General features: G+C 41.5%; 1 protein-coding gene across 3 annotated transcripts in view; it reads right to left on the bottom strand.

Moving 5' to 3' along the window:
* Positions 1–11238, bottom strand: part of ATAD1 (ATPase family AAA domain containing 1) — a 51337-nt gene extending 40099 nt beyond the window's left edge. Inside the window, exons 1-2 of one of the 3 annotated variants that reach the window (XM_045291247.1) lie at positions 11076–11238; positions 4520–4694 (exon numbers count right to left, since the gene is read on the bottom strand). In XM_045291247.1, coding sequence (XP_045147182.1) covers positions 4520–4681 — 162 coding nt within the window. In that variant the 5' untranslated portion in view covers positions 4682–4694; positions 11076–11238. Of the gene's footprint in view, positions 1–4519; positions 4695–10780; positions 10906–11075 lie in introns of those variants that run through there. The other 2 variants (XM_004701087.2, XM_045291248.1) reach the window with 2 other exon arrangements.
* Between the last annotated feature and the right edge of the window lie 5337 nt (positions 11239–16575).

Here is a 16575-nt window from a genome sequence, read left to right as displayed (position 1 = left end):
AAAACAGAAGCTCTGGTGGCACTGTCAGTTAAGTGTTAGCCTGCTAACTACAAGGCTGGCAGTTCAAATCCACTAGCCCCTCCCAACAGAAAAAGAAGAGGCTGTCTGTTCCCATAAAGATATGCAATCTCAAAAAAGAAAGAAAGAAAAGATTTGCTGCCCCAGAAAACCACAAGGAGCAGCTCAGCTCTGTGCTCCGGGGTTGCAACAAGGTGATGCTAACACGGTGACAGTGGTTTGGGTTTGTTTTATTGAACAAAAATAAGTAAACAAATACAATTATGGACCACAGTGTCCTTCCTACTGTCCCGCCCATTCGTAAAATTATTTTGTCTTGAAATCTTTTCTTACTCTTCGACTATGTGAAATATCCCATTTTATCATCTGTAATAAACTGATTTTTATTTCACTATGGTGGTTTTGAACAGCTAGCCTTGTGGCAGCTAACAGGCCACTCACTATGCCATCATGGGTTCCCTTCTAGTCATGCAAATTAGGTGTATTTCTTCTTTTCCAGGTGCATCTGTATGTTCTTTGGACCCTGAGATCCCTGTGCTCTGAACCTCCTAGATCAAGGGTGAGGCAAGCTGTGACACCAGAAGTGTGGCAGCTGAAGAACCAAGAACCAGAGCTTCCCAGAATCGAGCAAGTACAGCTGAGTGCTTGTAGGCTAGAGACTTACTTGCAGAGCGAAGCGCTGAGCCCCTCTAGGCAGAGGGTGCCCTTGGACATTTATTATCAGTGCTAAAAATGCTCTCTAACATTGGCAGAGCAGAAACTAACAGGCCGTGTGGCTGGGAGAGGTGTGCCTATAGGCACTGCTGAGAAGAGGCGGTCCTGACGAGAAGAACTACGTCCTGGGCATTTCTAAATCTGAATCGCAACCTGTTAACTTCCCCAATAAACCTCATGATTGAGTACTGTCTGTAAGAGAAAATGGGGGAAGATGCTGACAGGATTATATGATAATTTACATGCCCGTCAGCATTATGCATGTTATTATTGTTGTTCCATATGCTTGCTGACAACGGACTTCAAAATTACTATGGGGTATTTCTTACCAGTCTCTGTCCATCCACCAATAAACTGGAAAGACTGAGAAAAGGAAAAGTAGAGCTATGTTTCCTGACTTTATACTGAGGACTCTTTTATCAGACATTTAGTGCCTTGTCTCTACCTCAAAGCCTCCCTAGTTACACAAATCCTTTAGTCCAACCTGACTAGTCTATTTACTTTTCCTTTAACAGATCTTGCTATCTTTACCTTTAGCGTGTTCAAGATTCCTACTTTAACTTCCCTTTTATGTTTAGTGTTTTACTGTATTATTTTATTGTGTTGTTTACCAGGTCAGTTCTGGCTCATAGCGACACTAAGTACAACAGCAACATTATGAATCCAATCCTGAGCCATCTTCAAAATTGTGGCTTGAGCCCACTGTTGCAAGACACTGTCAACTCATGTCCTTGAGGGTTTTCCATTATCCTGACACTTTGCAAAGCACCACGCATGATGTCCTTCTCCAGAGACTGGTCCCTCCTAATAAGACACACAAAGTATGTGTGACAAAGTCTTACCAACTTTGCTTCTAAGGGGCTATCTGACTGTACTTCTTCCAACAAAGATTTGTTCCTTCTTCTGGCCTCCCACGTTATATTTTATATTCTTTATCAACACCATAATTCAACTGAATCAATTGTTCTTCAATCTCCCGTATTCTCTGTCCGGCTTTCACACGTATATGAGGCTTAGGAACATGACTTGGGTCAGGTGTGCCTTAGTCCTCATTTTGCTCTTTAACACTTGAAACAGGTCTTTTGCACTAAGTAGATTAGCCCAATTCAACATATTGATTTTTGGACTGTTGTTTTCATGAGCATTGATGGTGAGTCCAAGTAAATGAAATCTTTTAACAACTTCAATATTTTCTGAACTTGTAAAAAAACACACACACACACAAAAAAGCCCAAACCAAAAAACCATGTTGTCTACTTGCCCAGTTGTGAGAAGTCTGTCTTCATTACATTGACTTGCAATCCACACTGAAAGGTGCAGCCTTTCCTCCTCACCAGCAAGTGTCTCCAAGTCCTCCTGCTTTCCGCACGCAAGGTGGCTTCATCTGCACAGGGGCCAGCCTTCTTCCAGTTCTCAAGTGTTCTTCATCACACAGCCTAGCTTCTCCATTCTGTGCTCACCAACCATATGGACTAAGGATGGCACACGGATACAACCCCGATGGTCAACTTCCGTGATATTAAACCGTGCTGTGTCCCCATGTCCTTTTCCCATGACCAATTCTTGGTCTATGTACTGGTTATACATAAGCACAATGAAGTAAGTGCTTTAGAATTACCAATCTTTTGAAATATTATCTATAGTTCATTATGATCCACACAATAAGATGCCTTTCCACAGTCAACAGAATAAGCAATGACGTCCCTTGTTTTAGCTCCTATTCTGAATTCAGCTTGAATTTTTTTAAGTTTCCTGTGAATGTACAGTTACAACTGTTTTTTAATTATCTTCAGCAAAACTTTACTTGCATGTGACATTACTGATTATTGGTAATTTCATCATTCTGTTGGGTCATCTTTTTTTGGAATGAGTACAAGTATAGATCTCTTCCAGGTGGCTGTCCAAGAAGCTGTCTTCAAATTTCTTAGCTAATGATTCCAGTGGTGTATGTTTGATGAGCATTTCAAATGGCATTCCGTCAATTCCCGAAGACTTGTTTTTTACTGATGCCTTCAGTGCAGCTTGGAAGTCATACTTCAGAGTCATTAGTTCTTGAGATGGCTGAACATCAACCAATTCTTTTTGGTAGTGACTCTTGTATTTCTACCCTTGTCTTTTTGACATGTCCTGTATTGTTCAATATTTCACTCAATATAATTCTTCAATATTGCACCTCAAGGCTTGAGTTTTTTCTTTAGCTCTTTCAGCTTGAGAAATGAAGGGCACATTTTTCCTTTTTGGCTTTCTAATTCCAGGTTTTTGCACATTTCATCATAATACCTTGTTTTCCCCAGCTACTCTCTGAAATTTTCTATTCAGCTTTTTAAATTCATCATTTCTTCCTTTAACTTTCACTACTTTAAATCATCCTAAGAGTTAACAACACATTAGCCTAACAAAGACTTTCTTTGCTGCAGTACATCAGCTGTAGGGTAAATACACCTTCTCTTTCTATCTTCTTTTACCAATTCAGACACAAACCATCCCTCCCACAGCACTCTCTACTTCTCTCCTGAGCTGAATCATCTATTACAGATGTCACAGAGAACTTACAGATACTCATACGGATGGGGTTTCTTAGTGAAGAAAGAGGTTACAGTACAGGATCATGCATGATGTGGATGTAATTCAAACATATCAGGACATAGTTCTTCAATTAGGACAGCTGTTTCTCAGCTGTGCCCTCAAGCGTGCCTCTCTCTTGGTCACATGGCCTCTTTCCTGTTATGGCAAGCAAGACAAATCTCTTTCAGCATCCCCTTTCAGCAAGAAGCCTCCTACTCTAAGGCATTCAGCTTTCTCATTCTGTGGGTTGACGCTTTCACTCTCTCTAGACCAGCTAGTCCACTTAGCTCAGTGGACTGGGAAGTTCACTACCCTATTCTACATTATCGTCTCTCTTCTGGTTCTGCTGTGCCATTTCTCTGCCACAGCTTCCCACTGTCTCCAGTAACAGAGCTGTCTGTCTGTTTTCAGGGGCAGGAGGTCCTCAGTGCAAGGACCTGCATCCAAAGGATATGCTTGGCTACTGGGTCTTCTTGGTAGTGAGGTCTCCCCTTCTCACTCTGCCTCTTTTAAACCTCGTGGGATGATAAAACTAACTGACCAATCCTCTACAAGAATCTATTTCTCTTGTGTCACAGTCCAATCCCTACAAGGTTCTATGCACCTTATCTTCATGATTAGTAAGCTGTTCAATCCCCTTGGTGGGCCATACACACCTTATTTGCATAGTTCTACCCAATCTTTTGTAGGAGTTAAAGACCATAGCTAGCAAGGCCATATCCTAGTTAATTCACTACACTGAATATAAAGGCCAAAACAAATATATCATCCTAATAGAGAAATAACCACAAGAGCCAGTAAATGAAGTAATACATATAAAACTTACATTAGTAATTAATAGCATTTTTAGTAATTCCTTAATTTTTAGCTTAATTTCCAACTTTTATCTAAGACTAACAACTTTCACAGGGCTATCCACAATTTAAATGCCATGCAAAGTAAACTATATAATGAAAATATATTTTTTTCACTGTTGAAAAATGGTACCTCGTTTCACTCACCTATAGGCTAACAAAATAGTCTAATAAGGATATTGACACCAAATACTCTTGACTCTATCTTTTTCTAATAACATGCTTATTACTTTAGAAAAACTTTTTGTGATACACAAGCAGACATTTTTATGTGAATCATAGGAAACTTCGCATTAACTTCTAATCCTACTACATTCTTAGATCTGTAGAAATATATTTGAAGATGACCTCAAACATTTCAATCATACCTGTTTTTGAGCTTCCACTTTTTGCTTTCTGGTTGGATCAATTGCATCTACCATCCATTTGATAGTAAAGTATGTCACTGCCCCAAATATTGTCAAACGGAAAATTAAACCAACAACTTCATTGCGACTCAAGGGACGAGAAAAGGCTTCTGCATGTACCATCTTGGTCTTTAACCTTAAAAAAAAGGCAGAGATGTCATTAAGTTATGATTATATTCACTAAAATCAGGAAACTGGCAGGCAAATCAGACTAGAAAGAAATACTAATTTTTAATCAGATTCAATAATACCCACTGCGAATGGGAGGGCAGAGTGGAGACCCAAAGCCCATCAGTAGTCAATTGGACGTCCCCTGTCAGAAGGGCCACAAGGAAGAGACAAGCCAGTCAGGGTGCAGTATAGCAATGACGAAGCACACTCCTTCCCCTAGTTCTTTAATGCTTCCCCCGCACCCCCTGCCCACTATCATGACCCCAATTCCATTTTACAAATCTAGCCAGACCAGAACATGTATACTGGTACAGATAAGAGCTTGCAACACAGGGAATTCAGAACAGATAAACCCCTCAGGACTAATAAGTGATACTAGGAGGGTAAGGGAAAAGGGGGGGTGGGGCTTTTAAGGGGGAACCGATCATAATAATCGACGTATGCCCCCCCTCCCATGGGGACAGACTGAAGAAAAGTGGGTGAAAAGAGCAGGAGTTGGTGTAAGACATGAAAAAAAAATTATAAATTATCAAGGGGACATGAGGAAAGAAGAGTATTGGGGGGTGGGCAGGGGAAAGAGGGAAAAAAACTGAGGAGCTGATACCAAGGGCTCAAGTATAAAGAAAATGTCTTGAAAAAGATGATGACAACTTATGTACATATGTGTCTGACACAATGGATATATGTATGGATTGTGATAGGAGCTGTAGAGCCCCCAAAATAATAGCCACTGCTGCCAAGTTGATTCTGACTCACTCAACATTATATACATTAATAATGTTTGATTTTAATAAGAAATGTATTTTTCTTTTTTTTTTTTTTAGAAATGTATTTAAACTATAATTAAACAAACACATGTAAAGCATCCTTGGAGCATTTGAAGGGGTAGATCTGAAACTAAGGTTATTATTAACTGGAATTTTCAATGAACTTCCCTAAAAACTCTTATAATTATAGTAGAGGATAATTCTATTATTTACTCCTCATGGTAGCTTTTAAATAACTGTTTTGGACTCTAGAAAACTAATGTCTATAGCACTAATAATATTGAAGAAAGCCAGCCCAACAATGAAATCATTTCACAAAGGTTATGACAAGAGGTTCTTCTATTTAAGTGTAATTTTTTAAATCAAATTCAAACAGTGACCTTATTCTCTTTTTCCTCATACTTACTTTTAAAGGTGTCCAAGGCCTTCAATTTAAACATGTCATTTTCTCAATAAGTGACATTAACATTTTGGGGCCATCTTACTGCTTTCCCCAATTCAATTAAACATTAAGCAATAAATCTCCATTATTTTTGAAGCAAAAAATCCAGCACAAGAAAACACTTATCCAATAAAGAGAAGAAAAAGTTTCCTTGTGCCTACTTTCACAGCATCTCCTGAGCAACCTTATCCATACAGCTTATGCTCTCAAGAAGCCACGTGTGGGAGAGGAGGGCAGGAAAAACAAAAGGGAGGAAAGAACTAGGAGGCAAAAGTCATTTATAGGGGCATACATATAGGCACATACATATATATTTATATTTGTATATAAATTAAATATATTTATATATAACAACATATAGGGAGCTAGGTCTATGTACATATACTTATGTTAAGTATTAAGTTATCAGATGGAAATTGAGCCACACTACTCATGTACTCCCTCAACACAAGAACACTTTGTTCTAGTAAACCTGGCAAATCACTGAAGACAAAATGGGTGCATAAGCAAATGTGGTGAAGACACCTGATGGAGCTCGGATATTAAAAGATATAGCGTCTGGGGTCATAAAAGGCTTGACGTGAAACAAGCAGCCATCTAGCTGGGAAGCAACAAAGCCCACATTGAAGCACACCAGCCTGTGTGATCGATCACAAGGTGTTGACAGGATCAAGTATCAGAAGGCCAAAAACAAGCAATCATATCAATGCGAATGAGGGGGGGCTGGAGTGGAGACCCAAAGCCCATCTGTAGACAATTGGACATCCCCTCACAGAAGAGTCACAAGGAAGGAAAGAGTCAGCCAGGGTGCATTATAGCACCAATGAAAACACACATTCCTCTAGTTCTTTAATGCTTCCTCCACCCACCTCCACTACTATGACCCCCAACTCTACCTTACAAATCCGGCTAGACCAGCGCATGTACACTGGTACAGAAAAGAGCTCTCGACATGCGGAATCCAGGATAAACCCTTCAGGCACAGTAAAGGGAGTAGTGATACCATGAAGGTAGTGGGAAGGTGGGAGGAGATAGGGGGAAACGATCACAATGATTGACTTATTATGCCGCTGCCCCACCACCTGCCCGAGGATCAACAGCAACGTAGGTGAAGGGAGACAGCTGACGGTGTAAGATATGAAAATAACAGTTCGAGTAGAAAGAAAATATCTTGAAAATGATGGCAACAAATGTACAAAATGTATGGATTGTTTTAAGAGAAGTGAGAGGCAAAAAAAAAGCAGTAAGAACCTCCCAATAAAATGATTTTTTTTAAAAAGCCACTTGTACAAGGCACTAACTATTCAAGGGAATAAGTTGGTTAGGGATGATCTAATTTATCAGACCTGGCAGAAAGGCTTTCACTTTCAAATGACAACACAGGACTATGCTTAGCGTTATGATACACAGAGGGGAAAGAATATACATTTTTCAGAGATATGAAATGATGTCAGAACCGATAGTAGGCTCAGTCAACAGGTAAAACTCAGGTACTGCTATCCATACCCCATCAAGCTCTGAAATTAATTTTCTTGTTTCTCACTGCCCCTACACAATTACTGATTGTGTTCCTCTCCCTCTCTAAGGAGCAGTTCTAACGATGTTTCAGTTGCTGTGTGCTGGACCAATCAATTCTGGCTCCCAGGAACCCTATTCAACAGAGCACAACTGCCCTACAGCCCCTAAATTGCCATCATGACAGGGATGCACTGCCAGCTCTTCTGTCCCTCAGCACAGAGCAGATTCAAATCTCCAATCTTTGGGTTACCATTAGTACAGCTCCACATCTTAGGATCCTCACTGATCAAGAGAAAAACTCCCCCCTAATCAAAAGCCTCAAAGAAGTCCATTGATGGGTAAATTCCCAAGCTTTCATGACTACCCTAATCCTGCCACTGAGCCACTTTCAAGCACTTTACCTCCTACCCTTTTCCCAGCAGGAACTCTCAAGAGCTATACTCACTGGCATTTGAAAATGCCACAAAATAGAATTTTTCCATGAACTTTTTAAAACTCCTTCAAAGGAGTTTTTCATTTAGACCTATTACAATATTATAAGAAATGTCTTGTTGCTTGCTCTTATTTAGTCATTGAACTAATATATCAGTCTCACTATCTAAACATGCAAATCCTTATCAACAGGATTTATTCTTCTTTGCAACTGTCCCAGAAGACAAAAGCAATTCAATAGTTATCTGCTCAGTAGATTAATTGTAAATGCAAAAATTCTCCCATTCAAGCATTCCAACTGACTCTGACTAATGATAAGGCAAGGGTTCCATTACTTCTCTTCCACTTCTCCATCACTAGGAGCCATACACATCACAGTCATAATTATATCACTTAAATTTAACTACTTTAGGAGCTCAAATGGCTTAGTGGTTAAGTGTAGGGCTGTGATCCCAAACTTAACTACTTAATTGAAAGCTTTCATTTCTGATGAAGAAACTTTGTCCTATCAAAAATTAGTGTTTCCGACACTAATTTTTTAGGAGAGTAGAAAGTCTTGCCTCTCCCTCACATTGATTGACTGCTGGTTTTGAACTGCTGACCTCGAAGTTAGCAGCCCTGCACATAACCACTACACTACCAGGATTCCTGGAGACCCTATAGGTCTGGGTAGAACTGCCCCTGAGGGTTTCCAAGACTGTAACTTCAGGGGATTAGAAAGCCTCATCTTTCTCTTGTGGATAGCTGGTGGTTTCAAACTACTGACCTAGCCCATAGCAGACCCAACATGTAACCGCTATGCCAGTAGAGCTCCAGATTTGTCCTAAGTGTTTTAATTCAATTCACACAAAACACTTTTGAACATCTATATATGTGGGAGCATCAAAGAGTTCGTAGAAGAGTGAAATTGAAAAATGGGATATTCCCACAAACCTTTTGAAGCCCCCTTTCACCCTATATAACACCTATTGTTTACTGGTATAAAGAAAAATGACTAGCATACAATTATTTTATTCATGGGGCACCACAATTTAAAATTAAAGAAAGAAAGCTCGATGCCAGAGTCAATTCAGACACATACTGCCACTATAAAGGAATTCCAAGACTGTTAACTCTTCATGGGAGCAGAGAGACTCATCTTCCTTCCCTAACGTGGCAGAGGGACTGAACCACCATGGACCTTGCAGTTTGCAGCCCAATGCCCAACCCATAGTGAGAAAAATCCAGTTAAAATCTTTTCCTCATTTAAAAAAAAATCAAGGTGTGCGTTCTTCCATTAGCAAGAAGTCCTAAAAATGAGTTACAGGATAGTCTATTTTTCTTAGAAAGTGAAAAGTTGAGTTCTCTAAGTCCTATTCCAATAGAGTGAATGTGAAAACAATGATATGTGCTGTCATTTTCTAGACAAAAATCATCCATTCGGCAAACTAAAGGTTTCATCAGCTCAGCACTTGGTGAGAACTACAAATTGCAAGAAAATACTTTCACTTAGTTTGTGCCGGTATCGCTAAAACTGCCATCTACTGGATGTTCCCTGAACATCATGGACAATTAAGGGTGTTTCCCTGTACATCCGAAGAAAGGAACAACTTTTAATCTTTAAATAGTATCAAAACACAAACCCAAGTCACTCATATATTTTCCTACGCTAAAATCATTAAGTGCAATAAGGTGACTTCTAAAATATTCTCCATTTTTCAAAATGACTTCAAAATCCTGAAATGAAACAGAAACTCCTTTGCATTACGTAACCTGGTAGTTTTATTTCACAACTCCTTGATCATTTCTATGGCACCCATGTGCCAACACTTTAAGGTCTTTACAGCAAAATGAGCATTCAGCAAAGGCGGAATATGCACACCACCAGAGTGAATGCATTTCAAGCATGTATAATAAACATTAGAGAAGTATAAAAACAAACACAAATACGTGCACAAACAACGAGGCTTCAAAAAAAAGTTCTGGAAATATGGAATTAACAGATAAAGAGATTTTCCACGAACTTTTTGAAGCTCCCTCACACAGTGTAATGGGCAACTAAGAAATATTGTAAACAGTCTAATTTAGATATTTTAAAGTAACTTTCAACCTTGGCTTCTTCCTTTAATACAACACACTCTTTGGAGAAAGGGATAGGTACACATTAGGGATGATACTAGTTTGCCATTACTAGAAGCTACACATGCGGAGCACACCTTAATTAAGTTCAGGGTTATTCGCTAGGGATGAACGATAGTTGACAGTTTTCACTTTAAAGGGGCTCTCCAATGCAGGGGAGGAGTCCGGCAGTGCGTGTGGGGGTGGGGGTACGGGGGGTGGGGTGGGGGAGCGCGCAAATGGGAGCTCGTAATAGCTAGTTAATGAGCAATTATTGACGGGTGAAAGACTGAGACTACAGTGTTCAAACTATAACACTGCTCTCAATTAAACCAAGTTTCTCAATCCTCAATTTCCCAGACATTGTGATTCTACGAATAAAGTCTATGCCATTGAAAGCCTGCCAATCTTCACCAAGAGGGCAGAGTATTAACATCACCATCCTCTGCGAAAGCGTGCCCAGACCTAAAGGAAGCGCTCGGCTTTTGCTCCAGGTGGTAGCTGCACCTGTGCGACAATCAGGCCCAGTTAATTCCACTGTCTTCGCCAAGGATCAAGGATCTGGGGTCGCCCGAGGCGACTCCGAGGCCTGGCCTACAAAGGTTCCGGAGGGTGTGGTATAATTAATTCTAGGGCAGTGCCACCGGAGACGTAAAGTCTGCCTCGAAGCCACGACGAGGCCTGGGATGCCCTTGGAGGTTAATCCGCTCCCCGCGCCGGGCTGCGGGTCGCTGGGTGGCGGCACTGAGAGGGGGCGTGGGAAGAGCGCGGGGTGACCTTCCTGAGTCGGCTTACCGGGTCCAGGCCAGTTCATGAGGGTGTTCCGCGGAATTCAGCAACCGCCCCCACGAGACCCCGAGGGAAGCCGCTACTCACCCCGGGGCAGAGGGAGGCACCAAGAGCTGGCAGGCGCTGGAGCCCACTGCCGGCCTTGCACAGGAAGGAAATGCCCCAGGGAGTAAGCGCTTCCGGTAAGTGGCCGTGACGCGCACGGCGCATGCGCAGTCCACGACCACCCGCGCAAAAGCTTCCGGTTTCAGAACAGGCCGTGGAGCGAGTTCACGTTCCATATCCTCGATCTACAACTTACTGGGTTGAGGCTCTCCGGGAAACCTGTGTGGCTGCAAGTCCGACTTGCCCAGGCTCTGAGGTTAGCTCGTCTCAGAAATCACGTTGGGGAAGCCATAGGTGGCCTAAGGTCTCCGCTGTACTCGCTCCGGGGACTGTTCTGACAAATGGGGACCCCTCGGAGTGCAAGGAAGCGCCCCGAGCGGGCATGTATCCCCTGCAAATTCCACGGAAGACCGTTAGCCTTCCACCGGTTTCAACCTCAGTAAAAGCTCGCCACCGCTGCCGCTCTGTCATTTAGCCACATGGCAGTGGCGCCTGGCCCCTCCCGCCCCCGCCCCGCCCCCACCACACCTCACCATCGGCCTATCAGTTTCCAGAGTGAGCTCACTGGCCCCCTTCTCTGCGCTCACAAGCACTTGGGGTGGCGCTTGAAGATCCTGCGGCAAAAAGGGTCCGACTCCGAGCGGGTAGCAGGGACTGGCATCTCGGGGCTTCCATTGTCTTCTTAACCTTTTCCTGAATAGGTGGTGAGACTCCAGAGGTCTCAAGGTAGCAAGCACGAAAGCCAGCCCCTCCTAAATACACATTTGCCAAGGGTAAAATGACTTTATCTCAAAATAGGGGAGCCATGGCTTCCTTCAGTTAAAGGCGGTCAGACTGAGGAGGAGTAATTTTTTGCGTCCCGTAAGGCGGTTCAGAATGGAGTGGAGGCGGCGGGTTTAGTTTGAACACGCAGCTCAAGCAGCCCTGGTGGCGCTGTTGGGTAAAGGTAAGCTATGCTGCTTGTTCACCACAAGGTTGCAATTCGAACTCACTAGCCGCTCCTGGGAGAAAGATGAGGCTTCTGTTCCGGTAAAGTTTTACAGCCTCTGAAACCACGTATTATAGAGAGTCGCTATGAGTTGGAATCAACTCAATGGCTGTGGGTCGGGTAAGGCACTTTGTGCCGCTATGCTTTTGACATCTTTGGTGGCTTTCTTAGGTATCTTAACAGAGATCTCACACGTGTCTTTAACAGAATCCACTCGAGGTCAAAAAAAAAAAAAAGCAAAGCTACCATTGAGTCGATGCCAAACTCATAGGGACCCTGTAGAACTGTCCCTGTGAGTTTCAGAGACTAACTCTTTATGGGAGTAGCCGCGGTAGTTAGAACCGCACGAGTGACCATTATGACATAAACTCCAATTCAGAGCACTCAGGGAAGGGTTTTTCTAGCTGTGGCCTCTGAAGGAAGGTCCTTGTCTCATTACAACTATGTGCCTGGAATTCTTTGGAAATCTATGCATGTCTTGGCATCAGTTTTTCCCTGGGTCTAGGAGATTCTCAGCACAGGAACCCAGAGTCCAAAATATACTCTCCGCTTCTGACTTTTCTTTCTTGGTAGTACTGAGGTCCCTCCTTCTCTACTTGCTTCTGTGTCCTTGTATTTCTTGTAAGATAAAAGATGACAGGCCAAATTCCAGAGAAACTCCTCTTAAACGTGATCAGGGCTAAGAGTCGTGCAGTCCACCCTAATTTTCCAACTGTTTGAGTACTTCAGATCACATCGTGGAGCTAAGTACATCATTGCATAGCTACCAAGCCACTGAGAATCATCGCCCAACCAAACTGACACATATTTTGGGGGAGTCACAAATTAATCCATGATAGTAGCTAAGAATTCTGCAACCTTAAATTTAGCATTTGCTACCTTTGTTACCAGCTTGTAATCATGTTGTGAGGACAACAGCTACACTTATAGAATGTAACAGACACAATGCTGGATTTGCGCTTTACATCAATAATATAAAGTACATTAAAAACAATCCTCTAAATTAGTCAGTGTTTTCTTCATTTTATTAGCTAATAAGTAGCAAACTTTCATTGGAAGTCAGATTTGTTCAATTCAAACACTTCCCTTTACATTTTCTCTTTGAGTGTAATATCCATGAAATGGAGAAAAATCTAGTAGAAAGAGATAAGACTATGAAATGACAAATCACAGCTTTAAAGAATAATGAAGGGAAAAGAGGGGTGCATCTACTTATAACTTTCTAAATTTAAAACACCCAACTAGGATTATTTTCCATTATTAATGAAAATTAAACTTTTTTAGATTTGAATTAGGTTCATTGACTAGAATCAGAGGGAATTTAATAGTGTTTTGTGTTGCATGCCCATTTTTTTATAAAGCTGTGTGTGTATACCTTCATAAAATATTATTTTTAATTTGGTGTGATACTAGATTTGGGAATACAGTCCTGATTAGTTAGTCTTCAAACAGAGAGATAGACCTTTGAGAAGAATAGATTGCTTTGGGGACCAGAACAGTGTTAACAAAAAAGAATCTGCAGCTACTGAACCTGCTGGTAATAAGTATTCTTGGAAGAGATTCTCCACTGGGTCCTTGTGGTGATGCTCAAGCTGAACCACTGCATGGGAGACTCACAGAGACATGACTTTGCAAGGCTAAAAGGAAGGCCCTCTGAAAGAAAGGACTTCAGATTTTCCTGAAATCTAATTTTAAGAGTATTCTTAAACGCTGGTGACATTGTGGGTTAGGCATCTGACTGCAATTCAAACCTACCAGCCACTCTGGAAGAAAGAGGAGACTGTGCGACTATAAAGATTTACATTCTCAGAAACCCTGTATAGGGTCCCTATGAGTTGCAATTGATTCGATGGCAGTGGGTTTGGGCAAGGTAGTCATAGGAACATTGGTTGTCAGTTGGATAGAGGTGTAGTTAGTATAGCCATGGTGAGGGGTTTTCATATTTCACTGTGAGTAGATTCACTTCAACAACTTGGTAAAGTACAGATTCCTGTGTCCCAGCATAGAGGCCAATTACTCTAGGATTTGGGCCCAGGAACCTCTAAGCACCTGAGATGGTGCTGATAAATGAAGGTTTGTTTTTTTTAAATCATTTTATTGGGGGCTCATACAACTCATCACAATCCATCCATCCATCCATTGTGCCAAGCACACCTGTACATATGTTGCCACCATTCTCAAAACATTTGCTTTCTACTTGTGCCCTTGGTATCAGCTCCTCATTTTCTCCTTCCCCTCCCCCATGACCCCTTGGTAATTTATAAATTATTATTTTGTCATATCTTACACCGTCCGAAGTCTCCCTTCACCCGCTTCTCCACTGTCTGTCCCCCAGGGAGAAGGTTATATGTAGATCCTTATAATCGGCTCCCCCTTTCTCCCTCACCTTCCCTCCACCCTCCCAGTATCACCACTCTCACCACGGGTCCTGAGGTAGCTGTAAATCCTCCGGTCCAGCCAGATTTGTAAGGTAGAATTGGGATCATGATAGTGGGGAGGGGAGGGGGAAGAAGCATTCAAGAACTAGAGGAAAATTGTATGTTTCATCATTGCTACACTGCACCCTAACTGGCTCATCTCCTCCCTGCAGCCCTTCTGCAAGGGGATGTCCAATTTCAAACAAATGGGCCCTGGGTCCCCACTCCGCACTTCCCCTCATTCACAATGATATGATTTTTTTTTTTTTTTTGGTCTTTGATGCCTGATACCTGATCCCTTCGATGCCTTGTGATCTTGTAGGCTGATGTGCTTCTTCCATGTGGGCTTTGTTGTTTCTCAGTTAGATGGCCCCTTATTTATCTTTCACCTATAGGACCCCAGATTCTCTATCTTTTGACAGCCAGACACCATCAGCTTTCTTCACCACATTTGCTTATGCACCTGCTTTGTCCTCAGCAGTAGTGATAGGCTGGTGTGCTTCTTCCATGTGGGCTTTGTTGTTTTTCAGCTAGATGGCCGCTTGTTAATCTTCAGGCCTTTAAGACTTCAGATGCTGTATCTTTTGGTAGCCGGGGATAAAGGGAGTTTTAAAGCACACATTGAGAAACTACTGTGGGGAGTGATGGTTCTAGAATTATTTCTTTCTCTCTCCTTAATTTTAATCTTTACCATCTCAGCACAAATGGCATATCTGATCATTGAAACCATTAACCCAGCTGGTATGCATCAAGTAATCAAGACAAAGACACTATGATTTTGAATAAAATCCCTGTGGAAGGGGAAAAAATCTGACCTCTTTGAAGAACCTGGTAAACCTAACAATTTTCATTATTCGTTATAAACGATTCACTGATTTAGAAAGAGCAGAACTTCAACAAATAGATAAAATTATATAGTAGCAATTATGCCAGTGTAATAGTCGCTAGGTAACCTTGGTTCTTTTAAAAAATATTTCATTGGGAAAGAATAATCTTAATTATTATTTTGACAAGTGATGTTAAATAGAAATGGGTGGGAAAAGTAAAGTAAAGCAAGAATTTGAAGCTGCATCTGAAGCCACAAAAGCACTCAGAAGGGACCAAGATTAAGTGCTTGACGCTTCAGGAGAAAGACTACAATCAAGCCAAGGCAAAAGTAATGGCAAAATTAAATTTTCAGCAGGAAGGAGTGGGAAATGAATTGATAGTCCCAGTCCACGGAAAGCACAGGGAACTAAAAGAAAATTGCACCAGCACAGTTCAAGGAACATATTGTTGTCAATCTCCTTTCCAAGCACTAATGTTTGTTAAACGTTGCACATAATTTAAAATGAGTAGAAGGGAAAAACAAGGAAGCCAGGTGAAACAGGGATTAATGCACTCAATTGCCTCATGAAGGCTGCAGGGCTCAACCTCAACAACTGCTCTGCAGCAGAGAGACGTGGCAGGCAGCTGGTGCCAGGATGCACAGCTTGGGCAACCTAGGCATCTCGATTCTGTCCTGTAGGGTCCATTTGATTCGGAATTGACTTGTTGGTCTTGAGTTTGGTTTGAGATATGAAAAATTGAGTGTAGTAGTTTCCATATGTTATCAGGATAACAATAGTCCAATCTTATATTTATACATAATCCTTTTTCCCCCCTAATGGCAGCTGTACATTTTAAAACACTTCTATATAAATAAAAAAAATGTTTTTCTAGACCTTAGATTTGTGTGGAAAACCTACAAAATGTTGATTTTTTAACTTTAACACCATACTGAAAATATCAGGAGAGGGGAGTGTTCAAAAAGTGCATGGAAAAAGTGGAATTAAGAGACCATTTTTTTCTGTGCATGAACCTTCTGAATCTGCCCTCCCCCATGCTCCCTAGTGTTCAGGTAATGTTATCTGTGAAGTCAGTGTTGAGCAGAAGCAGAGGATTGCTTGAGGAGATACCTAACACTAACTGTATCCACATTAGCAAAAGTTTTAAGTCACGGATGAAAGAAAGGCCTCCCTGGGACTTAATATCAATGCTCATCCATATGTTTGTTTGTTTTAATGCAGGAGGGGGCAGAAGGAATAGATAAGGATAGCAAAGATGAATTCATCATCCAAAATAGAAAAGGTAGTAGAAATTTTAATTCTCAGTTCCTGTAAAATCAGATTGATAGATGAAGCATAAAATAAGACCAGATGCTGTGAATTCCAGGATGCACTTGACTTCCCATCCTTTATAACCTGAAGCAATTTTTGCCGTAAGTAGGTCACTTGCTTGCTCTCATTTACCTGATTCTAGGAAAATGCCCT

The sequence above is a fragment of the Echinops telfairi genome, unplaced genomic scaffold, assembly GCF_000313985.2.
Source record: "Echinops telfairi isolate 266 unplaced genomic scaffold, ASM31398v2 ScPeMD7_70;HRSCAF=299, whole genome shotgun sequence".
Taxonomy (NCBI): domain Eukaryota; kingdom Metazoa; phylum Chordata; class Mammalia; order Afrosoricida; family Tenrecidae; genus Echinops; species Echinops telfairi.
This window is presented reverse-complemented; position numbering and strand designations above follow the sequence as displayed.